This window comes from Doryrhamphus excisus, linkage group LG8 (genome assembly GCF_037039965.1).
Source record: "Doryrhamphus excisus strain RoL-2023G ecotype Guam linkage group LG8, RoL_Dexc_Guam_v1.1, whole genome shotgun sequence".
NCBI lineage: Eukaryota > Metazoa > Chordata > Actinopteri > Syngnathiformes > Syngnathidae > Doryrhamphus > Doryrhamphus excisus.
In genome coordinates this window covers 12835764-12862174 of record NC_136364.1, presented here as the reverse complement: position 1 = coordinate 12862174, position 26411 = coordinate 12835764, and the positions used below count along the sequence as shown (strand labels likewise).

At 44.3% G+C, this 26411-nt stretch overlaps 1 protein-coding gene across 7 annotated transcripts in view; it reads right to left on the bottom strand.

Annotated features, from left to right (window-relative positions):
• Window positions 1–246: 246 nt before the first annotated feature.
• The window catches only part of arhgef12a (Rho guanine nucleotide exchange factor (GEF) 12a), a 29800-nt gene continuing 3635 nt past the window's right edge, over window positions 247–26411 (bottom strand). The window contains exons 2-40 of one of the 7 annotated variants that reach the window (XM_058079811.2): window positions 19260–19280; window positions 17535–17626; window positions 15244–15312; window positions 13355–13453; window positions 12214–12263; window positions 12012–12069; window positions 11771–11943; window positions 11547–11666; window positions 11022–11129; window positions 10474–10608; window positions 10237–10335; window positions 10048–10158; window positions 9871–9969; window positions 9757–9799; window positions 9578–9683; window positions 9361–9498; window positions 9236–9268; window positions 8763–8877; window positions 8591–8696; window positions 7632–7835; window positions 7427–7565; window positions 7315–7347; window positions 7084–7235; window positions 6813–6959; window positions 6647–6732; window positions 5931–6056; window positions 5696–5810; window positions 5292–5392; window positions 5106–5183; window positions 4328–4403; window positions 4086–4253; window positions 3926–4013; window positions 3637–3714; window positions 3448–3542; window positions 3157–3366; window positions 1750–1977; window positions 1451–1680; window positions 1310–1376; window positions 247–1132 (exon numbers count right to left, since the gene is read on the bottom strand). In XM_058079811.2, the coding sequence (XP_057935794.2) occupies window positions 1122–1132; window positions 1310–1376; window positions 1451–1680; window positions 1750–1977; window positions 3157–3366; window positions 3448–3542; window positions 3637–3714; window positions 3926–4013; window positions 4086–4253; window positions 4328–4403; window positions 5106–5183; window positions 5292–5392; window positions 5696–5810; window positions 5931–6056; window positions 6647–6732; window positions 6813–6959; window positions 7084–7235; window positions 7315–7347; window positions 7427–7565; window positions 7632–7835; window positions 8591–8696; window positions 8763–8877; window positions 9236–9268; window positions 9361–9498; window positions 9578–9683; window positions 9757–9799; window positions 9871–9969; window positions 10048–10158; window positions 10237–10335; window positions 10474–10608; window positions 11022–11129; window positions 11547–11666; window positions 11771–11943; window positions 12012–12069; window positions 12214–12263; window positions 13355–13453; window positions 15244–15312; window positions 17535–17626; window positions 19260–19280 (4207 nt within the window). In that variant the 3' untranslated portion in view covers window positions 247–1121. The remainder of the gene's footprint in view (window positions 1133–1309; window positions 1377–1450; window positions 1681–1749; window positions 1978–3156; window positions 3367–3447; window positions 3543–3636; window positions 3715–3925; window positions 4014–4085; window positions 4254–4327; window positions 4404–5105; window positions 5184–5291; window positions 5393–5695; window positions 5811–5930; window positions 6057–6646; window positions 6733–6812; window positions 6960–7083; window positions 7236–7314; window positions 7348–7426; window positions 7566–7631; window positions 7836–8590; window positions 8697–8762; window positions 8878–9235; window positions 9269–9360; window positions 9499–9577; window positions 9684–9756; window positions 9800–9870; window positions 9970–10047; window positions 10159–10236; window positions 10336–10473; window positions 10609–11021; window positions 11130–11546; window positions 11667–11770; window positions 11944–12011; window positions 12070–12213; window positions 12264–13354; window positions 13454–15243; window positions 15313–17534; window positions 17627–19259; window positions 19281–26411) is intronic. The other 6 variants (XM_058079812.2, XM_058079814.2, XM_058079818.2 and 3 more) reach the window with 6 other exon arrangements.

Genomic DNA, 26411 nt, shown 5'->3' with positions numbered 1-26411 from the left:
GGGTCTGCAGTGTGACTGGCGGTTTTACAGTAGGTCCTTAAAAACAGCAATTGTCTTGTCATGAGGATCTATCACTAATGTTTATGCAGCGGTGATTAGCATTTTTGCAGTAGGTCCCTAAAAACAGCAGAGTGCTTCTGTCACATTAAAAAGTGCTTTGGCGCTCTTTTATGATAAAAGACTATCTACATAAACTTGACTTGAATAGCCATGGCCCAGGAGAAGAACATGCAACAAGAAAGCCACAGATATCGATGGTAATCTCGAGATGGTTTCCTTTCGAACGGGTCATGGCACCATTTATTTATTAAAGTTATGCATAACCTTCCAACATGATCATGGTACAGTACATGTTGAACTTCACGACAGGGTTAGAGGAGACTAGCAGGCAGTTAGGATCTTGAAGGAAGACGGGGAGGGGGATAAATAAGCAGGCCTTGGCAACAGGACCAGATCCGAGCCCCTCCAGGAACTCTTCATTCTAGTTCAACGCCACACGGAGAAGTGATGCCAATTCCTGCACTTTAAACGCAACACGATGGGTGTTTTTTTTTTTAAACCTTTAAAAGGGGGGGTTCTGTACAGCAGGATGAAGGTGAGCCTTGCTAGCACTCAACACTCACACCAAGCCTGTGTGACTGAAGAAGAAGAGCATGCAAGCAACGCAGGAAACTTTTTCAAAATAAAAAAAATGAAACAAGGAAAATAAATACATCTTGGGATAAAAAAAATCTTAATACATTATCTTAAAATTTTCCTTTTCTTGCACTGTGTTTCATATATCTAAATATATATATACATAGACATTTATGTATGTATATATATAGACCGTATATAAAGCCACATATCTTTGTACATTTTGGTATAAGTTCTCTTTCTTGCTTGCAGGGGATGTTACATGCTTTTTTTTTGATTGCCTTGTGCTGATGGGGAGGAAACATCGACTCCGCCCCTTTCAAGTCTTTGCTCTCTGTGTTGAAGACTGCCATGATGAGAGGGGGCAGGCGTGGTTGGGTGGTCTCAGCAGTAGAGAGGACAAGCTTATAGAAGGTCCACAAAGTCCAGGACACGCAGAAAACAGGAGCTTCCCCCAAAGCCAAAAGGTGCAGCAGAGACGTCCACTATCTCTTATCTGGGGAGACCACAACAAAACACTCACATATTATTTGTAATCTATGAATAATTAGATAAAGTACTATTACTACTTACTATTACTACTACTTTCTGATAAGTTAAAAAAAAAATAACACCATCCCTCATTTGTTCAATTTGTTTGGGAAGACTAGCTTTCTAACGTCAGCATCAGTACCTTTGTTTCCATCCGAGTGCGTGGCTGCCCTCTGATGGAGAAGATTATTATACTTGGCTTCCACCTCCTGCAAGACCAGATTCATCCAGTGAGATGTGGGCCCCGTTAAGAGCCGTGACCTCGCAGTTGATGAGACGCTACCTTCAGATGATTGAGGTTGGCCTGAAGGTTTCTCAGGTGAGACAGGACTTGTCTGCTAAAAGACGACAGGCTGCCGGCGTGCGATGCAGCGGAGAACCTCAGGTTGATGCCGGAGTCGGCGGCGCAACGTTGCGACGCACTCAGCTGCTTCCCCGCGGGCGACGCCAGGATGTCGTCGTCGGTGCTGCTCTCCCCTGGGCCGCCGTATCCTTCCAGGACTAAATATCCTGCTGAGGGTCAAAGTGTGGATTTAGCATGGAAGCCATGCCAAGCACGGAATGATGTGCTCCAAAACTCACCATAGTCTTCGGTGGACTCAAAGAAGCCAGTGTCCCCGGAGCCCAAGTCTTGGGTGGGGTCCTCGGTTTGGGAAGTGTTCCTCTCCGAGCCGTTGTGGACCTCAGGACCCCTTTGGGGGGTCCTCAGAGAGGTGGTCCGGAGGAGGCGGGCCCCGGTGGAGCGCTTAGTCCGCTCGGCAGCCTCCTGCGACATGAGCTGCGTCACCAACACCTGCTTTAACGACGACACTGGACCACAGGCCCAACAAACACCAGTTACTTCACTGGGAAGCACAATTTATTCTTTATGGTCGTCAGAAATATAGAAATCCTCATTTATCACTGTTAACTGGTCACAGACACTGCGATAACTGAATTTAATGTTAATATTTCAAAAGGTTGTAGTCTAAAGATGATTATAGATCAATGAATATTGTAAAAGAGAAAAATGACCAGTATGACCATTTTGTGCTGGGAGTAAATGTACTCATCTAATGTTCCTATGATGACATCACCAGGCTCACTATTTGTCAGGTCTCTCTCTCCATGACACCAGCTCATCCAAATGTCTGATCCCTTCCCTTCCTATACTCTTCCTCGTCTCTCAAGCAAACCCAGCCATTATCATCAATTACAGCAGGATCTTCAACACCACTGCTGCCTGCACCGCCACGATAACCGCTATTGCCACTATTTGTGTTTTTTTTTTTACATTTCCGTTACCGCTCCGACCATTCGTGGTGTTTTGACAACCCAAACACGGTTTAGCCAAGCATGGGCTCAGGTATGCTGTCTGTGGACTGCCATGGGGAATGGACTCGCTGCCGCACACACAAATTGAAGTTACAGATGTCCACCATCTCCTGGTGTGCAATATTAACTACATGAGGCGCTATATTTGCAAAAATGGCTTGTTAGTTCAGCCAATCAGATCATTCATCCTGCCCACCACCTTGTCATGGTTAACGTTTGTAGGCATCATTAAATAAAAAGCTAATATGGTCTTTAATATGAATACTCACAAAATTTAACATTAGATTTAAGATTACATTGATGAAATAGACATTTTTTTCATGTACCAGAGTTTTAATAATTCATTGTATTAGGTTTGAATATATTTCATTTTAGAACCAAAAATCTTATTTAAAGCAATATTTAAAGCAATATTGAAGGACAATTCCTGTTCTGTTTTTGGTATAGATCTGATAATGGCACAGGCTGCTGGATCTGGTATCAGATGTTTTGAGATGTCACTACGGCGCCATCCATCTGTTAAATCATCTTCCACACACCAGGAAGCAGCAATTAGTTTTTTGTACACTTTCATCTCCATTTTGTCATGGTCATCTTTGATGCAGCGCCTACGCTGGGTCTTATTTTATAGTGCAGGTGTACCTAATGATTTGAGAGTACAAAATGCCTGCTTACATGTTTTCAGTGCTTCGTCCGCTCTGGAGGGAAACACATTAAAGGAGTCTCTTCCGCCATCTTCAGTCCCTTGGTATGGCAGCTCCGGGTCCACAAAGCCTTCCTCCTCCTCCTCCTCCTCTCCGCCCGCCTTTACCACCTCAAAGGGGTTATTACTAGCTGGGAGAGGGCTCGGCGTCACGCCCCTCGTACTTGGACTACCCTCTTTATCTGAGAAGATAGAAGTCACAGTTAGGCGTCATCCTGAGAAGCGCACTGATGTGGAGGGAGTGTGGATGTGCCCCCAGTCACCTGTGGATTGAGTGCTGCCAGTGGATGTACGGTCTGAGTCTTTACTGAGCCGGGATACGCCAGCTGTGATGATCTCCACTCCATCTCGCTCCCTGCTGGCACACAAAGAAACACGCATGAGAAGCAAAGTCAAAGACAAAAGAAAAAGGCTTGTGGTTTGGGGAGTGAGGCGATGATAGATGAACATACTCAGTCTGCGGTAAAGGAATGACACTGTGTGGTTTGACTTTCATGGCATCGGCTCTCTGTGTGATTAGATTCTGCCACCTTGTGGAGAGAAAGGAAAACACATCAGCCTCATATAAATTGTGTAGACAGTCTGCTAGGCTCTCCTGTATATTTTTAAACTGCCAAGCAAGGTGTATGTAAGGGAAGATACTGTTCCACTCCAGTCCTGTAGGTGGCAGCAATACACACAAAGCTAAACAACTGAAAGATGGAAAGCCGTGCCAGCGGGGTAATAAGGTTTTGGTCTCACGTTCTCTGATCCGACACTGTGGAAGCCATCAACTCGTAGATTTGTGCGCCGTTTTCAGACATGGACAGCACAAAGAAGGACTTGTTATCTGGCGGGACAGAAGGAGGATGATTAAGCTCAATGTTCGCCTGAGTGCATCTTAGGAGAGCTGTGAGCGTACCTGTAGCCACCGAGCGCACCAGCACAGTGTTGAGCTTTATGATGGGGCTGAAGATGTGCTTGGTGTCTGCGGTGCCCGATAAGTTCTTGCTGTGGCACTTGAGGATGAGACGCTCATCTTGTTTCTGGAGGAGAACCAGGATGTCCTCCAGCAGGAGAGTGTAGAGTTCTGAGAGAACCCAGACCCAGACCCAGGGACAGGATGTTTTAGTTGCCCACAAACCAATATGTTATTTGATTTACCAATTGTCTTGTCCTTGTTGACTTTCCATGACAGCGGGCCCTCGTGCACCATGGTTTTCTTAGTCAGATCCAGGTTCTGATGGAGGACATGGATATATATATATATATATATATATACACACATACATATTACAAGTAATGACTACACTGAAGTACAAACGAAGCGTGCTTTGACTTACATTGGCAAGCTCGCATATTTTTCTAAACTGACTTTCAATCCAAGAAAAATAAATAATCAAAGTGGTCACCGCTGCCCTGCTGCTGACTCAATTGCTAACCAAAACAGCAGCTCCCACCGAGGGAAAGTCTTACCAGCTGCCACTCGGCTGTAAATGAGTTCCCTTTGTTTTCTTATTTTAGTTGTCTCTGTATTCACAATGATGTGCTTCCATGTGTTTCTGTACAATCTCATTCCAATTTGTTGTCAGATCTTATTTCCTATTGTGATATGAAGACTAGAGATACCGAGATGAGTATTTGACTACATGGCCTTGACTGATCAATTGGAAAAGTTAACCATCAATTAATTCGTTATGAAATTATTATAAATGAGACCTCTGACTGATAAATAAAATGCCTTACAAGAAGACTGGTCACTTCTGCCGGCCGCTTTTATGAAGAAATACAGTCATTTTCATCTTTAAATGGAAATATTCCTTTCATTGTATTTTTTCTTTCTTCCATCTCACAAGGTACTACTTAAAGTGAGGCATCCATATAATTGAAATTGCCCTATAAAAGGTCTACCTGAAGCTACAAATTCATTCTGCTACGTCACCTTGAGCTCTTGGATCATTGGGTTGTCCGTTTGCTTCAGGGACGACAGGTCCAGTCTTCTTTGATAGTCCTCCAGCCTCTACAAGAAGAACAGTGGGTGAGAGGGGAAACATTGAAGTGTTTTTCAAACTGAGGAGCAAAGAAGGCACTAATGACAAAATATATTAGGTGTCAGAAAACATCCCACCTGCTTGTCTTCCGACTCCTTTACCGCCTGGTTTACATGATTGAGGATCTTTCTACAGCAATCTGCCGCCTGCTTCACTTTGTCCTTCTCCACTGCATCATCTGAAAAATAATACGACATCAGCGGTGAACTAAGGCCTTCTTGGTTCTGCAGGGGAAATGGATGAACTGAATATAAATCATCAGAAGAGATGGGTATTTGAGCTGCATTAACACATGGTTCTACTGTTGCCAACCCTAACAAGTGGCACATTTGCTAAATTGTGCACCACTGCTCCTGGACCGTTAAACTCTTAATCTCCTCTCTGTAATTTGCTACTCAGCGACTGCAGAGCCACATAACTGAGTGGTTGGCATAAAACGCCCATGTGTTCTGCATTGACATCACAGCGGCATCCTTCCTACCTGTGTACTTGGAGATGTTGTCCAGCAGCAGCGGGTATTTGGTGAACCTCAGCATCTCCACGGGAATGATGTCCTTCAGCTGGAGCCGTCGGCACAAGCGGTTGCTCTGCGCCTCCTGAACAGAAATGAGGGTAAATTTTAACGTAATTCAAATGAACAGACTCCATAAATAATTTGGAGCGTCCATGCAGTGCAGCGACTGAATGTCTCTGCGGTGTTTTCGGCGTTACACTACCTGGATGAAGGAAATGAAGCGCGAGTCTTTCTTCTGCTTGGTCTTGATGATCTCCAGAGCAAACGGCTGATTGCTGCAGAAAGTCCCCACGGCCTGCTTGATCTTCTCCTCCTCCCCGCCGCTGAACTGTAAGCAGCAAGGCCGAGACAGGACGGGGGGGTGGTAGACAGATAATGTGGGTCAGGGGCAGTTGTCATGGAGACAGTGTTTAACCACTGCATTGAGCCAAACCTCCCAGAAGAGCGGGGGGCAGGGTTAAGTCCTCGTGGCATGGGTGGCTTAAGTTTACGTGTACTAGACCAGGCCCTCAGCAGGGAGCGTTTAGCCTACTTATGCCCCCAATGGAGACACTTTGGATGAGGCTGCCAGCTGATACGTGGCTAACTAAGCTACATCTCTTACCACGCTCATTTGGTGGTACGTGTCACATAAATCTGGGGCATTGTTTTGACGTGACCACTGAAAAACGAGCTTCCATTGTACTGTAGTACAGTTCTATTTCCAAGGTGATGATGCATGATTTAAATGTCAGTACGCTTCTATAAGGTACAAGACAACCAGAAAATGGAGTACGAGGTGTACATGTGGAACCAAACGCCATCGCATGTTTGTGTTTTTCTTATTTGCCATGAAGCAATCTCAGCGACCCCTTTTTCCCCCACTCTATCAGTCACTCTGAAACAGCAATACAATTTCAGCCTGAGAAATGCACTCACCCAGGAGAGCAAGTCATCTCCTATCTGATCAATTACTGAAGACTCATTTCTCTTCCGAACGGCTGCCATTTGCTCCAGAATGGAAACTGAATTAAAAAGGGACGAACAGAAGTGAGCAGGCAGGAGCTTGTACGGGAATTTGTGCGTGCCGTGTGTAAGTGCGAACCATGCAATTGGAGAATCTCTTCCAGGTTGGTGAAGATGTTCTTGAGGTCAGCAGGGGGCAGGATGCCCTCCTTCGAGAGCTTTTGGTAGAAGACCTGATCTAAAACTCCCAGCATCCGCACATGTGCACGCTCGGTGTAAAATAGCTCTGCAAAGCCAGAGTTAGGTTAAAAATGACATTGCAGTGACAAAAGATTAATAAGATGCATGGCTGGTTTCTTTCAAAGCACGTGAACTTTTGATACAGCGTACTATTAACACGACAACCTCACCATTGATAACCTCCTGTCTCTTGATTTCGTGAGGCCTGAGACCTGCCAGAACCTCACGTCCCACCAGCTGCTGCCAGTTGAGGGGATCATGCTCCGAGTCTGTTCCCTGGTCGTCCTCGCTCTGGACATCGGCAGCACCCAATCCCTCCAGCCTTGGGGAGAAAAGATGGAACTTTTAGCACCGCACGTCTGGATTCCGTGACATGGAATAGCAAACAAACCAAAGCTCACCTTCTGATGGCCTTTGGCGTTCCCTCGTGGGTTCTGCAATGTCAACAGACAGATGAGTGATCACATGCAGCTGATGGAAATATCACCGCTAGTTTGAATCATGTGTAAGCACCTGTCACTTTCTCTGTCGTCCTCTTGTAGTTGGTCCATGTTGTAAAGGTCAAAGTGCGATGCAGGGTATGGTAACCCATCGAGGGGGTCTGATTGAAGACCGTCGCTCAGCCTTGAGGAGCCTGACGTTGGAGTCCCACCTGCAAGTTGACAGAAGTTTGCATGCTTGCTCCTACACTCACATCCATCGGCATTACCGAACGAACCTGGATCAATTTCTCGGCCAGCATCCGAGCTGTAGGTGCTGCTGTTTGTGGATGAGTTGGTGACAAATGTGGAGTGTGTGAGCTCAGAGCCCTCGCTGGATTGGCTGCCCCTTAAACGACCCCCATCCGTGTGCTCGCTGGCCCCCAAACTAGGTTGAGACAACTGTTTCTGAGGCCTGGGACGGCCGTCCAAGGCTTTGCCCACTGAGAAAAGAGATGGAGGTGTCACAATCTCACATAGCATTGTAGGTTGAAGAAACACAGTTGATTTAGTTTGGAAGTCCTGGCAGATGCTCTGTCGACAAGATCAAAGTTATTTGGATCTGCTGCCGCTGTGTGTTGAGATGTCATGGAGCTTGTCGACTGTCAGAGTGAAGTGAGAAGGTACTGGAGCACTGCAGGTATGTTTTTAAATGGTCCTTTATACATTGGTACCTGGTCATACAAGTGTCCCAACTAATGAGTGTTTTGTTTTTGGATGAGCGTTGTCTCTCAGCTGATTTTATTTTGCTTTTTTCTAAAATTTGTCATTTTCATAGTACTGCCCTGAGCAAAGACTTGCTATTCTTTTCATGCGAGCGACTCCACAGAAGTGACTCCACTGCCATGTGAAAGCCAAAAGTTAAGCGGAGCTGCAGCGTTGTTGGAGGCAACGATCATCACACATCACAAAAACACAAGTGGATTCAACTGGTGTACAATTTATAGCCGTCCCTGTTGGGGCTCCAAGGCTGATGCCAGACTTTGGAGCTAATCCCCCTGTTTCCCTCCAGTGTAGACATACGTGCACACAGACTTCAGATATAATTTTCTGTAAACTGACTGTTCAGTTCAGAGAAGCTATTACTTCTGCTGGAATTCTTGATCCTTGAATTATTCTGACTGCAGGTAAGACATCTAGAAAGCCTTTAAAAACACAGCTAACATGTTTCCTTTAAAGTGTAAATACAGCAGCTCACCTGATGCTGCTTCAATGCGGCTTGGTCTACGTTGAGGTCCAAGGATACTGGGAAACCTGGGTTTCTTTACCTTCTCTTCTCCTTCCTTGTCTGTTTTGATGCTTTTCTATTGGGTAGCAATTCAGAGTCAGCTTGGTGACACAAGAGGGCAGTATCAAAATTGGTATAATACCTTAATCTTCGGAAGGAAGTTGATGCGGACCCGTTTTGACTCCAGACTGCGAGGTTCCTTGACCCTCACACCAAGGTGCTTCATGTATGTATAGATGACATACTGCATGGTAGTGCTGAAAAGAGAGGAAACCCAGAGCTTGTTACATAGAAAACATTGTAATATAAACAGATCAGGAGCCCATATTGTGACTTGCACCATATGTCAGCACATACCATCTGGGACATGCCTCCACCATATGGTGTTGCACACATAGACTATTTCAATCATTCATACTTTTCCATTATTTAATATAAACATATTGCATGAACAACAGTCTTTAATAAATGGCCTGTCAAATTTATTTCTGCGTGTAGCAAGACTGACATGTCATCAATTCAGCATTGGGAATGATGTGTTGTGTTGAATATTAAGTTAAGCTCTTGTAGCCCTAAGCGATCATCTTCATACACTCATACAGTAAATTAAATTACCACTTCTCTTCTTCTGTGGTCTGGGCAGTCACCCTGCAAGCAACACAAATGGGAAAAAATATATGTGAATGCGAGCGATTATGTTTATTGGCAAGTGCATTATTGTGATGATCTACTTCACTTACAGGATGTCTTCGATCTTGGTAATGATGTTTTCAGCATATGAGCGTTCACGCTCCAGGGTGACGCGATCTCTCACACCTTCTTGGTCCAGTCTGCCCAGCTCGCCTTCAGCGACAGTTAGGCCCATACTGCGCTTCTGCCTGCATGCACCGACATGTCATATTACGTTACGTGCACACTACAGACAAGTTCAGTGATATGGCTGGGGAGAACCGCTACCTGAAATCCTCCAAGTTCTTCTGGATGTCTGGAAGCAAAGAGTCCTGCAGTGTTTGAACATGTTGTCTGTTTATTTCCTCCGGGATCAATTCGGTCCGCCGCCGATCTGAAAGCACATTCAGAAAAGGTAAGTCATGTATCTGAAGGTGATGCCATAAGAGAAGGTGTGAAAAACCAACCAAGGTCGGTGGAGATGGAATCAGGGACGGCCACCTTCAAATGCTGAAAGAAAGAAAAAACGGTGAAATGCTTTCTTATTCTGCTTTTGTGTTCAATGTAACCATCGTGCTTACAGCTCCCCGATCAATAAAAAAGGTATGGAAGTCCAGGAACACGCGTCTGGTCTCTTTGGAGTTGGTCTGCTTGTAGAAGTCGGCATAGAGGTAGCAAAGCTGGCGACACACAATAAGCACCAAATGAACACAAACAATTCAATAAAAAAAAGATGTATTGATTAAGCGGGTTTATACCACGGGGGCCGGATCAAATTGAGATATGACGTGATGCAGAAAGGCTGCAAGGTGGGCGGGCCGAGACTTGAGCTGCTCAATGCTGGTGAAGCGGTTACACTGGCCATTTGTCTGAAAGAACAAAGATAAACAACAGTTTAACAATGCCTGTCAATAGGTGCCATGTTATGACGTGATGAGATTAAATACCTGCTCCTGATCAGAATCAAAATAATCATCCTCAGCTCCGATGATGTGCGAGACAAGGCGAGAGGAAGGACTAATGGATGTGGCGGGAGACAGAGGGTCCTGTGGGCAGTGCGACATTGTGGAATGACCGTTTCTGTCCCAAAACTACAAAGACTACCATGCAGCTGTACATTAAAGATGTCTAACAAAGGAAACGCAGACTGCAAACATATATGACTACATCTACTGTCTGACTACCAGATCGGTGGCATCCTCTGTCTCCGGGGAGTGGCAGGAGTTGAAGCTGTTCCTGGGTGTGCTCTTTGGGCTAGGGCAGGACGACTCCCTCTGGCATAAACTCACTGGGGACCCGAGTCCAAATCCAGAAGATATCTGTAGGTTGGATGTGTCACAACTCACAAATTAAAGGCCAATCGGCAAGTATCGAAACAGGATATGTAATTGCCCTGACTAATTGGGGAGAAGGGATGCTGCAATCAGGGTTTCATATGCCGACCCAGATAAGTCATGAGTGAGATCATTGTATGGCGGAGGGTGGAGTTAGGACAATTCCAAGAAGGGCCCCCCAAAAATTGATTATTATAGAAAAAAAATTGGGCCAAAAATTCCTAACGCTACCACAAAAGCCACTTAATTTTGAAAAACATATTTTACTGACTTTTTCAAGACAACATATATCACTAGTGAAAATTACAGGATAAGAATGAGACGACTACCGTCAAAGGGGACCAATTGGTCGGAGCATGTCTACTGAATTGTTAGTGGGAATGGCAGTGATAACTTACAGGGGTGCTGCTCCAAGACATATCAGCACTTTGGTCTCCCACCGAGGGAGGAGTGTCCTCAGTCTCAAACATGCTACCATCATCTGCATCGCCACCTGGAGCAGCCTCCTGCAAGTGCACGGAGAAAAGTTTGTCATAAACGGAATATGTAACAGCAGAAGCTAAAATGTCTACAAAAATACAAAATGAAGGCTGTGGTAATTTATACTTGTTGCCTGTACTCATGTCTTTTTACTCACAAGGGGATACAAAAAAACAATAGTAGAGAAGTAGGTCCTCTATCAGCGCTAATAAACACATCATGGAGCCAAATTGGCCTAGTAGTGAAATAAACACCCAATCCAGACACAATAGAATAGCTTTCCACAGAAGCCTAATCCCCAAATGAGATCAAGATTAATGGTCGCCCAGAGCCTGAATGCTCTCCATGATACGTGAATGACACAGAGACCTTAGGGATGCTCGTGATGCATACTGTTCTTGACACCCGACTGTTTAGCAAAGAGCGGGTGCAATATGTTCTACCTGCGTTGCGCCAGTGGGTTTGAAGAGCTGACCCTGCAGCTGTGGAATGTGTTTCTTAGCATCCTGGTTGTCTTTCAGTAGTTTGGGGGAGGGGTTTCTGCTGTACTCCTCCTTCATTGCCTAGACAGGACAGCAAGAGAGGTACAATCCAAATAATGCATGACAAGCAGAAGAGGCTTTAAAATGGCTCTCTGTGCAAGGCATGCTAGGTCGTTCATAAGTACCCATTGAGGTTGTGTGGAGGCGAGCCGGTCATGAGGACTGTATGGGCGCTCTGTTGCTGGAGAGTTTGGGGAGGAAATGCTAACACCCAGCATTTCAGACTCGGCTTCAGACAGAGGGATCTGGGCAAGCCCCGGAGGGCGACCCAGTACTGTGAGGGCCACATAGGAGCCGGCTGCAATCAAGGACGACGTTAGATTGTTGCACAAACATAAAGTACTTTTAGGTTAGAGGAAGACTTACACTTTATAAGCTTCACCACTTCAATGTGGTTTGATTGCGTAACAAGGGTTCCATTAACCTGGAAGGCATCATTTGTACCATGAACATTAAGAACTTAACGGTGAGGACTGACCAGGAGGTGGCAGCCTACAGTCTGATTCAGCCCTGGCCAAGAAAACATTAGACTTGAGCATACAAAGAGAGAGGCGGACAAACACGCTACCTTGATGATCCTGTCTCCTGTCTGAACACCTGCCCGCATTGCAGCCCCATCTGGCAAACACACAGTCATCACAGAATTAGAGCAGCATAAATAACAGAAAGCAAGAAAAGGGAGACAAATTGTTTCCAAAAGCAAATCCTACAAACCAAAGTAACTATTTGGAGTACCAGAACAGTGGTCATACTTCGTGAAAGACCTGTTTCACAGCTCCACCCCAAACAAAGGGATTTAGGTACAGTACGAGACAGGCTTATTATGACTCCAGTCAGCTGAAACCATTTTTTTTTCTCGTGGCTGACGTGTGACATAAGTGCTGTTTGAAGCAGTGGCTTTCAAGTAGTGGGTCGGGACACACAAGAGGGTCAGGGATCCATTCTGGGTGGGTCGCAGACAGCAAGTGGAAAATGACATTAAAATATGTACAATACAACTGATGTCTGACTTATCTTGAAGTACATTTGCAATGTTTATGTTATGGTATATGCTCATTGCACAGTTATATAGAAAATATGTTTTGTTGACAGTTTTTGTTTCTTTGTGTTTTTTTTTTTATAAAAAGGCAAAAACTTCAAATGATCTCTATCGTCATGGAGCTCCCAAAAAGCCAAAAGATCACAATTTGCATGCCGCGCCTGGACCATGCATGGGTGCACAGCTGCTTGGCCTGCTGGTCGTATCAGAAAAGCTATTTTGAATAAGACCAAAATACTCTGCATTCACTTGGGTTAAGATTTGCACAATTTGTTGCAGTAGATGTACTGTACTTCTACACTGCATTTATTGATCCTTTCCACTCACAAAAACTTGTCCAAAACAAGATTTGTATGCATTTGTCAATATAAACGGTCTCGTGAACAGCATAAACAGCCCATAAGTGTTGAGTCAGAGAGCGAAAGAGCAGCCAAACAAAGGGAGTTGAACAATGCCGAGCGGTGATGACAGTTCTTTCTTTGTGACCTGATAACAACCCACACCATCCTCCCCAGTCAGCAACACACGATGCCAGTGACCACATATCCTGTCAAAAAGCCCCATTTTGGAAAAAAACAAACAAAAACGCAGCTCCTCTCTGGAAGTACACTGTCAAGGGCTACAAATAAAGTACCAGAATGGAGGTTATTGAGAAAAAGTTGAGAGTCACCTTCTTTGACAAGCTGCACAAACACGGGGTTGTCACCGCTGACTGTGAGCCCGAAGCCATTTTCATCTTTCTGGATGATTACACATCGCTGGACCAGACCTGCAAAGTGAGACAGAAAAACCCCAACATAAACGCCAACACCTGAAATCTCGCACACGTACACTGTATCGAGCTTCAATTACACAACAGTCTGCAGCCGACATGCTTTGCCATCACTGAACACGACTGCGTTTATATTACGCTGCGTTTGTGTGTAGAGAAGAACAGCTGGACAATGTCTTTTTTGAAAGAAAGTGGTTGAAACCTAGCCACATAAAGCTATTTTAAAGGGAGGGGGGGCATTCTTCTCAGGTTCTAAACGCATGGTTTCATTTGCACGACAGGACAGAGATTAGAGCTTATCTAACGTCTTGGTGATCGTGACTGGACTGACAGGACGAACAGCGCAAAATGGCAAGACGATGTAAAAAAGGATATAAAAAATTGTGAGAAATCAAGAAAATGTGCATTTTGAACACATAGCATGTTAGCAGATGATTTAAAAGTGAGAAAGAGTGCATGGTGTGACCCTTCAACTACTTTCTTGTTGAGACAGATTTCTTGACCAGTGCATCAACCACAGAGAGCCTATGGATCAATAAGGGCAAGGGGACATGGTGGTGGGGGGTTGGCGAGTGGAAGAAATGGGAGCTCATAGATGGGGAGAGGTTTGGGGAAGCCAAAAGCCCCAGGCTCGGGGGGGGGGGGGGGGGGGGGAGTCAGGGCTAGACGGGGCTGGGGGGCAAAGAGGGGGAGGGAAGGGACAATGCGAGGGTGTCAAAGTGATTAAGGCATAAGAGCTGAAAGAGCTGGTGTGAATTTACCTCGAGATGTTGATCTTGCTTTCTGTGCTTAACGGGGGTTTAGGTCAGGGTTTATGAAACGTTGAGGAGCCGGAGCGCTGACATGGTTATTGATTAGGCCAATCCATCTCAACTCATGCATTAGTCAGAGGCTTGAACTGATCTTTTATCGATACTCTTTGCTGAAAGGCAAGAATAATGCACTCTCTGGACTGTTGTGACATTTAAAACTGATAGAGCACCCTCAGCAGATGCATCTTTAAATACGGATGTAATGATTGACAGATAATAGAAACAGAAATCATCACTTTGGGGGTGGAACTCCTCAATAAATCCCTGGGTATAACATCATTCATCTATATGAATCCAACTTTGGCCATCATAAACATGTTTATTATCTATTTTGACATTCTTAATGGCCATACGAGCACACAAGTAAAAAGAAGCTAGCATGGTAATAATAAATGATCCCGCTCCAAAAATGGGGACGCAGTAAAAGTTGCGTCACCTTTTTATCATTCTTCATTTGTTGAAGTGTAAACAGAAGTTAAGCTGCTCATGACACCAAAGCACATGTTAATCTTCCAGGTGTGGGGGAGGCCGTCCCGTTCTATCATACTCATAGCACAAAATGACGGTGGATGACATTGTTGCGTTATTGTTGCTAATATGTCACTTTCTTGGCATTGCTACGAGTTCATGGCGGTGTGTGCTTGAATCTGGTGCCTGGGGGGGGTGTTCTGGTCGTGACGTCACAGCCTAATTCAGAAAACTTGCTGGGAGTGTGTCAATATCACCACTTCTTTTCACTCCTAGTTCGTTTGTTTGGTTTTCTTTCGGCTTTTTCCTGATTAAGAGGTTACCGAGTTTTGCCTGCTGGGCCTTCCGGGAAATTGGGAGTTGGCATCTCCCCAAATAAAGGGGGGGGGGCAGTTATCATGAGCATAAACAAACCAGAAAATCATCCTAGAGGCACTGTCACACCAGCAGAGATATGAAGCATGTAGTGATGTCACACGCCAGTCATTCCAGCAAGAGCATCCTTACCACAGGACTCAGGCTTCCCCTCTGCAAGCACACTGCTGCTGCCACTCTTCTGCACCACCAGAGCGTCTGCTAAAAGGCCCCACAACCACGCAGACGGCACGGCGGGCGTACACAAACACATGCACACAGACAGACACATACCAACATAAGGAAAGGAAATATAGAAAATCATGAGGGAGAAAAAAATGATCATGGGAGAAGAGAATAGATAAATATAAACAAAATGAACACAGGTTGTTGAACAGAACAATGGCTTGTAGAGGCGGGGGGGTAAGTCCCTGAAATGATCACACCCTACATGTGTGTAAAATGTGTTTGTTTTAAAGATAAACTAGGTTCTAAAATGCTACACCTTAAGTTGTCACGCCACTACGGCTGCAACATATTTTACATTTCGGCACACAAAGCTCCACTATTATGCAAAATGGCCTACTGTTGAAATCATAGCGGCAATATGTGTCTCTAGAGCCTGTCGGGGAGCAGCAAATGAGAGAAAACTATCATCCCCTCACTTGTTTGCTCCACTTGTGAAAGAAGAGGTGCTCAGTAGCTTTTGAAGTCTTTATGTCATGGAGAGAAAACGAGTTAGTGTGAGCTAGCTAGCAGTGCATGTCACTGGGAGGTACCTATTTAGACGACAAAGCCCTCTAAAAAACCTCTAACAGTTCGATCGTTTGATATACATGCTGTGATCACGCATTAACAAGTACATTGATGATAGCATCTGGTACTTACAGTATTTTGCCGTATTTTGTGGTTTTAAAACTTACTTCCGAGGCGCACTGATTTAGCCCAGGAGCTTAAGCTTCTTCCGTCAACAACAGCAGCATAGAAACATCAACGACACTTGGGATGGCTGTGTCTTCCAGCAGAAGACTTGTGCTCCAGTCTTCAGGTAAAAAATGCTGACAGTCTTGGTAGCAAAATTGAGAGCTAGGTATCCACTCTTCCATCTGTGAGTGATGCTGAGACTAGTGGCGAGGGGGGCTTGGTGTTACTCCGCCAGATAAATGGGTTTTCTTGTTAGCTGCTAAAATAACAATATCACTGTAACTTGGTTAATATACTAGTCCGTAATGTCAATGGAACAGCGTTGCTGTTTTTTGGAGGATATTTTGTTAGCGCTTTAGCCTCCCATGATGTGCATTGTTACCGAGCTCATATTAATGAATTTTCTCTCTCGAGAATGTACAGAAAATGCAAAGAAATAGCTGTTCATGTTTCACGTAAGGATTGTGAATGACGGGCAACAACTCTAATTTCACATACCACAGTTTTAATCATCAGTTCAGTGAACGGATCTTTTGCATTAGTGTAGCACCAGTGTAACCGGGGCTTCATAAAAGAATCATCCCAAAAGGTCCTTGGACAAAAATCAAGGCCCATCAGTGTGCAGAGAAGCCGCTTGAAATCTTTTGCAATGGCCTGCCGAACACATCTTGCTTGTGTGATGTTGCATCATACAGGGATAATCCACCATGTGGTGCAGAGGATTTTTTTTTTAGATGTTTGATTACAGAAGCTTCAGTCATACTGTGCTGATGGATGACAAATACCACAGGGAGTGTCACCATATCAAACTGGTTTTTGAACTAACTCTAACCCCCCCCCAAAAAACCTCACTTTGTCATAAACTTGAAGTGCACTGCAGTGAATCAGGCTTAAAGGCTCTGTAAAATGTGCATTGGGACCACCCAAACACCGTTGCACCAACGTGCGTGAAACTGGGAGAGCCCTGCAAGCGTTAAAGACGCAAGCAGCTGCAGAGACAAAGGACCTGTGAGCTCCCTAGGATGTCAAATGTGGACCGTGAACAAACGATACAGTGTGTCAGATGACTGATTTAAAAAAGAAACCCATTTAAAACCCATTTAGAATAAGATCAGCAGTGTTTCCCACAGGACTGCTATCTATTTGCGGTGGCAGTGGGTTGGGTGGTTGAATGGCACGATGATGTAATTGTCAAATTTTCATAATTAGCCATGACGCATTTGCAAAAAGTGAGTGGTGTGGGTTGTGTTTTTACGAGCAAGGGCGAACAGGCAACACCAAATCTATTTGTGGCGTGCCGCGTATGGGGGAATCATGGATCAGACCACACAAAGAATAGACACTTTCAGCATCCCAGCTGCCTTGCTGTAACTGTCATCAACAGGCATCTTTTTTAAGACGGTGTGTTTTGTGCAATAACAGAGAGAGACAAACAGGTGGGGGCCACTGGAAGGACGAACAGTTTGATGAAGCGATGAGATGTGCAAAAAGAAAAGAAAAACAGGTGTTAGTTAGTTTACCTGTCGGGTCGAACTCATTGGAGGGAAGTGAGGCTTTGTCACTTTTAGGCTTCTTGTCCGGGGGGTGGTCTTTGCTGAGAATGCTGCTGGTTCTGAAAAAAGAAAAAATAATATGTAATAAATACTTATATTATTATACTTATATTAATATTATGGTTTGATGTTGGCAAACCTTGACCCCCTTTTACGTCACACAACAGTAGCCTTACATGTGCATAAGAGTGAAGTCGAATATCCCTGGGGTTGTAGAATTTGTAATTGAATCAAATTTTGAGAACAATTGGTCCGAGTCATTGTAACCACGGATATACATGACGCCAGCATATTTCAGCAGTACAGGTGCAAGATGGCGCAAGTCAGCGTACCACAAAAGGATACAACATGTGTTTTGCTTTTTCACAGCTTTTTGTTAGCACCCATTTCAAAAAAGGGGTGTAAATACAAAATGCCTTCATGTTCACTTTCTTTTAATTTGAAAAAAGTTACAAAAAATGTGATATTTGTGATATCCCTAAATAAACATTTAAGCCTTTTTCTGATTAATTTATACTTCTGCTCTATTTTTCCCATTTTTTTTAAATATCTGAAATGCGTAGCGGGCCAATAAACAAACAAGCCACAGACAGGAAATGATCCCTGGGTCGCACTTTGGGCACCCGTGTTTAGCTTGTTAGTAGGGCTGGGCGATAAATATGGGGGAAAAACTAATCGGGCCAATATGAGGAATTATGACCTCACAGCAATAAATCTGATAACGTTACATATATAGATAACATCAGATAACAAAAAAACTCTCATGGGGCAAGATTGCCAGTATTGTAGGTAGTTTATCATGAGCGAATCAAGTGCTCCTTTTCTCCTACATGTGACGGGCTGTGGACACGTGTTGTAAACAAACATAGCATCCATCTTCCCCACTGCCTCAGAGGAAGCTGCCCTAAAGCCAGGCACAAAGAAAGGGTTGGTGTATTGAAAGAGTTATCCATTATCAGTATCTGTCTTGAGAAATGTGGTACACTTTTTTTAGGGGAATGACAAGTACATGTCTGTACAATCTGAGCAAGATTGGTTGGACATGCGATTAACCCTGGCATCTACCATTTCCATTATTTCCAATAGGATAATGGTTTAACCAATTTCCACTGTCTGAAGGAGCGACACGGCTATGATGCATGCATTCTGATGCACCACATAACCATGGGTGCAGTGCACATGCAGCAGGCTAGTCTACCCATTCACTTCATCTCAGACAATAATAGCCTGTTAAACTCTTAGTGTATGACTCATGGCGAGTGTGTCACGGTGTCAAATGTGGAAGCCAAAGAGGATGTGGCGCTGCTCTGCTGAGGGAGGCTGGTAAAAAGGATGTTCCATCAAAAAAAGTACCACAAGTTCAGACTTGGACCTCAGCGGGCCATGTATTGCTGCTGCTGCTGCTGCCGCTGCCTAGACCGGCCCCAAATGTGAAAGGCCACTGTTCTGTTCACAGTGAAAGGCAGTGATGGGCCGCTCTTAGAAGAGGGAACCCTTTGTCCCTCGCTGTGCGTGTATGTGAGTTAGATGGGTGAGTGATGGAAGAGAGGGGGTATGTTTAGTCTAAACTCAGAAGACTTCTGTGTCGCTGCAGCAGCAACAGCAGGCCAAGTAAAACCAGCCTCGTTTGCTGCTCTGCTTATTATGTAGTAGAGGCTTCGCTACTCTATCTTGACAAAATAAGATTCTTACCTGTTTGCTTTCTTGGGAAACCTGCGAAACAGAACAGAAAAAATATCTGTAAGTATCTCACAATGATGACTCGAGAGAGGGTGCAAACAAGACAAGACGCCGACAGTGTGCCTTTTCTTAGACCCATGTAATGTGATAATGTGACATGTAATATGAGAAATGTAATAGTCCTATCCTAATCACTTCCGTGGCCTGTTTGATCCATAATGATGTGCAGATCAAATCATTTAGTGACACTAACAGGCGCATCTGAAAGCATGGAAATATGGCTCAGAGGCAAAGCTGTTACATCTCACATCAAGGTTGCGTGCATGAACACAGCTAGTATAGTGTATGAAGTTACTGCAACACAGCAGCCTCCATTCTCACAGATAGTGTAGCCCAACAATATAAATAAAGACAAATAATTGCTGCACCACAAATAGAAACCTCCCTTTTCCCCGTGGTGGTGGAAAAATGATGGCCTCCAAACCTTATAGGCCACTTTAGGAACGAGTATATAAATATAATCATCCTAGCTATTTTACTACAATGAGGTTGAGCCTTGTTTCCTCATGTAGGCAGCGAGTTTGAACGGGATTTGCGGTACATTGTTGCAAAGCTAAATAACATACTATTATATTGCGAGCAAGTACACATGGGTCTCCACAATGGCTAGGTCTCACGACTAACTAACCACCATTAACTCTCTTTCTCCAGGCGACAGTGTGTCCCATTCACAGCCCTACGCTGAGCAGCTGAAAGGCCCGTTTATGAAAATGCCTCGGTCTGTAATAAGTTCCAGAGACTCCGAGAGCCAGGGGGAGAGAGAAAAAGCCACTAAGCTTTAAGTAACCAACTCCCATGAAACCTCAGAATCAGAGAGACGGAAAAAATCTGCATATAAACACAGAGTGAACTGGTACATTGGTAAGCGCCAGCAAAAATGAGTCGTAGGCATGTTTTGGTTAGTCATGCACAAGCTAGTGAAAACATGGCAGTCAAAATTGGTTCCGGGGGACTGCATGATGCATCAGGCTGACTGCAATATTTATTCAGGGTTGTTTTCAGCTACTGCAGAAATGTACCACCATGATAAGGTTCCTTGAACTGTTCTGTCGTATATATTCATGATCATCTTGGTAGTTTCACAATCCAAAACACATCCAGGTGCTTGAGGAGCACTGGGAAAATATTTATCTGGATGTTCCACTGCAAAATGACAAGTGGGTCAAAGCTTGTAAGGGAAATATCTTCCCCAAATCTCAGTGGAGAATCATACCGTTTCCGCATTAGCGGTCAATTGTCTGTCTTCCAGACAACAGTGGCCCATTGTTCCATTTCCTCATGATAACTTAAATACTCTAATGAATGCCGTAATGAGAAAGGAGTGTGGGGGGACAGGATGGCAACACGAACAGAATAAAACACTTAGCAAAGAGTTGATTCGGTTTCAGATCCAGTTCCCTGTTGGGGAACCACATTACCTGATCGACTCACTAAGCTCTAATGAAAACAAACCTTTTATGGTCCTGCTGAACAAGGCTCAGTCATTTATTATTGTGTTCTGGTTCTACTCTTTTTCCATGCAGCCATCCGTCAAGCGTAACAATGCAACGCACTCTAATTAATTTAATTTTGAGAAAGCCCTAAACACCTAAACCCGTATACGAGTGCAGCCTAGCTGGGACACTGAGGAACTTTAATGCTGGCTAAGGCGCTATGATTTGGCCAATAAAAAAATGGCCAATAAAAAAATTCCTGTTAAACACAGAGTCTCGTGGAAAGTGACATAATGTGAATGAAATAAAACATTTCTGTGGGGAAGTATTTCCTCGGCGGACCACCACGACACTCACCCGCCCCTACTGAATTGAATGTCTAACTATGTTGAAATGGCGGCATATAACACCAGCCAATGTTGCCAAAAATCCACAAATCCTTCCATAATTCTGTACTCAACAATCTGAAACCGAAACGGAGAAGATCTCAAACATCTGGTTTTTCCCCACATAAAAGTTATTCACAATTTTCCTCAGTCCATTTCATTCGAATACGGTTGTAAATGTCTTAAAGTTTGATATCCTCCAAGAAAGAGGTGTGGAAATATGCATGGAGGAAGGAGTGTATGGCGGAGAAAGGCGGAGTAAGGACATGGTGCGGTGGTGTGTATGGGGAGGAGGGGTTGTGTGGGGGGGGGCTGATGGACTGCAGCGGGCCCGGGCTTGAATGCTCCATTGAGGTTTGGTGTTTTGATGGAAAGCCGTGCCAGAGCTGGGCCAACTTCAGCAACAGTGGCAGCGAGGGAGACTAGATCAAAGCGTGGAGAGAGTGAGAGAGAGAGAGAGAGAGTAGTGAAGGGAGGGAGGGGGACGAACAGTCTTATTTTTGTGAAAGAGCCTCCCGAAAGGAAGCGGAAGGGAAAAAGGTGAATAATGAAAGGCGAGATGAACAGGGGGCAGATTCAGGGGAAGCCCTCCCTGTTGGTTAGACTTGGTGCCTGTTTGATATTTAATTTGAAATCAACTAAAACAATTTATTGCACTGTGGCGTCACTCAGGTGTCAGAGTTGGCCAGTGTGTCGATGAAGAGGCCTACTATGTTAACAAGCTTTCTCGTCACAGCTGCTGAAAACATCCCCATGGCATTAATGGGGAACAAAATGAGGCACAGGTTTGATTGAGCAAGACTGAATTTTCGCCACTGACCACTACCAAAAAAAGACTCCACAGCCAAATGGATGGTACGTAACTACAAACCATGCTATCATTAGGGCCCTATGATTTACGCATTAACAGAATTGCAGATGGAATGGTGAGACTGGCCAATAAAAACTGAATCTACTGCAAAACAAGGAATCTTGCAGAAATTGACGCAACGCAAATGAAACTCTGTAATTGTAAGGATAAGGAATGTTGGCGAAGTATTTCCCTGGCGGCCCACCAACTGTGGTGGAAACTAACTGGCTAACCCGCCTCCTCCTGAACTAAGTATGTCCAACTGGCAACCTGAAATACCGGCAAAAGTTGGGGGGGGGGGGGTATCAAACTATATTCCGTGTGTTCCGTATGTGTTACCAGTGTGCCGTAGACAAACTGGAAGCTTTTAGATTATGAGTGCGGCATGCGGCTCGTAGACTTCCTGTAAGGCTGTCGTATGTCTCACTCACCTAAATAGTTTGCATCCCAATTTTCTTCCGACGGGCTTTGCATGCTGTCTGTGGGGTTCTGAATTACTGGGCAAAATTGGTGAACAATGTATTACATCAATAAATATAAAACATGTTTTGCATTTAATTAACCTTGTGAGGATAAGCGGTAGAAAATGAATGAATGACTAACCTCGGTGATGAGTCAGTATTTTTTGTGTGCTTTAGACAGCATTTTCATTTGTTTTGCTTGTCTTTGTTTAAAACATCAATACATGCCAATAACGTTCCATTACTGAGGTCTGAAGTGCACCTTTGGCACTTTTTCCCCCCACTCCCTCTTTTCTTTAGTCCATTAGAGGTTTGAGAGAAACAAGCCAGTTCACTGGCTCCAAGTGGTTGGGGACCACTTTTATTAGAGATAATTCCATGTGTGGACCAACCAGCGGAGACTGAGGCAAACATTTCTCAGGTGTGAAGGAGCTTGGACCATCCTGGGCGTTGCCTTTAGGCTACAAAGTTGGAGTTTTCCATTCCAGGAAGACAACACATTACCTTGCACAAAATCACAAGAAAATCAGGCAGTGGACGAGTCATGTCTGTGGACTACAGAGCACCTTGTGAAAGATTTCTAATTCATTTGACTGATTCCATCTCAGCTGTGTTGTGGTGCGTGCCTGCAGCCTGCCAACAGGAGACGACATACACTGAGCGTGATCTCATCAGTATACCTGCGTCACACACGGCATGACACTGTCGCCTTCCCTTCCCTGCGTCTTCGAAAGGAGGACTCTACATTCCCCCTTCCGTATTGTAGCCTTTTCTCATTTCTATCAGACTGGTGACCTTAAAAGAGCCCCAAGGTATTCAATGTGTTAACTGGGGTAAAGATTTCTTTGAAAAGAAAGTGATGTGTGAGCGTCAGAACCAGATAGAGTGTCAGTGCGTTGGAAGAAACGGGAGTAATAGCTCTGGAGCTCAAGCTAAAGCCTCAAGGGGAAAACAGTGCCCTTTCTGCCCCAATAAACCTCATCAGGATTCCTGACATGAAGGCCTGGGGGATAGACATTTCTTCACGCTATGCTGTCTGCTGTCCTCCACCACTGAGAAAGGAAGAGAGTAGATCAGAATGTTTACACCAATGTGGTACTTTGAAACTCCCCTCAGAGAATATAATATGATTGGGGCCTCCCATTCACCCTGAATAATGGACCATATTGGTCTCAGATCATATTGTGTGTAGAGATCATTTTTCTTGATTTTTCTCAAGCTGTTGCCCCTCCCCTGAAGTCTTCTGGTGCCTCACATTTTGAAAATGCTTGCATTACACCGTTTACACCACAGTTGGCCATAAGCCCCATTGTACAAACGCTCTCTGATCAATGAGAAATGTCCCTGGCATGATCAGACATGTAAACAAATCATTGCAAAGCGAGGTTCCTTGTTACTTTGATCGGAAATGTTTTCTGTTCTGTTGCCAGCTAGCATTAAAAAAAAAGAACCACAGCTTTGCAGCTTACTGTCAGCCACAACAACGTCTTGCACTCATCCTGGATCCAAGTTAACAACACAACACGTGCTCAGATTCTGCTCTGTGCTCTTTGAGAAAGTGCTGTGGAGCGGCGATGCCCTGAATCAGCAGAAACTAGCAGCGCAAGGTTAATCGCAGTGCAGTGGGAGGTTGCAGCTCCCTTTCCCCTCTACACATAACCTTTGCTGGCACAAGGGAGCGTGTTTCAGATCATCCTGAGGGCTGCTTTGGCGCAGTCGTTTCGAGCCAGCCAACACTGCGCTACCTCATCCGACAGAAACTGCATCACTGAGGCTGGAAGAGCTCTGAGTAACGTACATTCATGATGGATTATTTAAGACGTACTAGAATTCAAACCCAGGTACTGAGATTGATTTTGCAATAAATGACAGGCACCCAAAGCAATAATAAAAATAAAATTATGTGTGAGGCTCCTTCATGTACTGGTTGGAGGGCTGTTTGTCAACAAAAGGAGACGGCACTGCAAACAGAGGCAAAACACATGAAAGAGAGAAAGAAATCGGTGCAATTAAGCTTAAACGTTATGGTGTAAAGCACACAGCAAAAAAGTACTAGACTTAAAACAGAGCCTTGTGGTACCTCAATGTCCATGTCAGGTTTTCTGTGAGTAACAGTTCATCAAAACAAATTGAAAACTTTTTTCTGATAATGCTGAGGGAGGCTTTCATGGACAAAATAGAGTGGTTTTGCTGTGACAGGCTCTAAAAGTGGGCTGGAAAGAAGTCCCAACATGCCAAGCGTAAATCACAGCCATTCAGTGCAGCAGGGAAACTCTAATAAATTTACTGCACAGAGCCAAAATGAAGTATCGTGGATCTCTGCACAGTCATGATTCTACTTTACGGTCCCATAAATACGCAGATTGGTCAAAAAATGTTTTAATATCTCTTTTGTTCCCGGGGATCTCATTCACCAGAAGTCAGACAGAAACTATAAATATGTGACAATACAGTTGTCCCTCATTTATCATGGTTAACTGGTTCCTGACTAGATTTTAATCAGTGAATTTCCACCTAATAGGATTCAATGTTAATAGGTGAAATATTTTCATTGTTAAGAGAATAGAAAACATGTTTATGACATAAATGAGGTTTTTAACACGATTAGAACCTGTAGATATGAAATAACACCCCTATGGTCACAAAACAGTACAGTGTGAAAGGCCGTTGATAGATGAAAATGCATTTCTTTGGTGGTAGGGAATCAGGAACTCCAACCACTTGTGCCTGATGGTGGTGTCTTAAGAAATCAGAGCAGCGCTTGGGAGTGAACAATGGCAATTGAAAAGAGAAGGGGAGGAGTTCTGACGCTGAATCTATTCTAATAATTACAACATCACTTGTACTGCAAATGTTGATCCAAAATTGGTTGAGAACATACCATATCACGCCAGCAGCAGGGCTTGTGGGGGGTGGGACATGTGTCAACAATGTAGACTTTTATGGGCAATCACTTGTGGCTGAGAATGTAACCTCCAGGAAAAGTGCTGATCCACTACATAGTGACAATGCTGAGCCTATGTTTAGACAATATTTGCTAAATTGTCCTGACTTGACCCCCATCCCTTACTCCATTCCACCCCCCAAAAAACAGGAAGTGAAAGCATTTCCAGATGACATTAGTCTCAAAAAATACTTGTGGGGACGTGTAAAGACGAGACACTTCCGATTTCTTTCATTCCTTTGTCCTTCCTGATCATTACAGCTGATGTAATGATTTTTTGTTGCGGCATGAGACTATAGTATTGTGTTACATACATATGTGTTATGTTCTGGAGCTCTGTTGGTCTGGAGGCACCCCCCACTGTTTCGCATAACCACCATTTTTCTTCCTTCATTTCACCTTTTAAATGATGCTTCTTTTACCTTGATGCAAATCGGGACAAATGTTGCAGTCTGCATAAACTGGGCAATGCTGGAGATGTATTTACAATCACTTAGTAATGCGCTCTACTGCCACCTACAGTAGTGGAGTGGAGAAATATCCCCCTGTACAACATGAGCACGTCAGATGGCCGTGGCTGAGGTCTCACTGAGGCAATGCTACAGCAATTGCAGTATTTGCTATGTTGGTGAGCTACTTGGTATACCCATGACTCTCTAGTATTTTGTTGAACAACATATAGACAAGAGACACAAATGAATTACCAGACAGAATGCTGGCATTCCAACAACTTGAGTACTAGAGTTACTACGTAGTCATGGAAAGTACACAAATTCAAAGTATTAGCAACCCACATATACCTGACCTACGTCAATGACCCAATGGGAAGCATACACAGCATAGCGAGCTAGCTAGCTCCCACTCAACAGAATTGTTTACTATTAGTGATGTCACCAGCGCCACTTCCCGGGAGGGCCTCAGGACAGGACAGGCGGTGGGGTGGGAAAAAAAAATGTGGAGCTCAGCAGAACTACATGACAAAGAACTAGCAGCTCAAAAACTGACTGACTAAAACTGACCCCACAGGCTG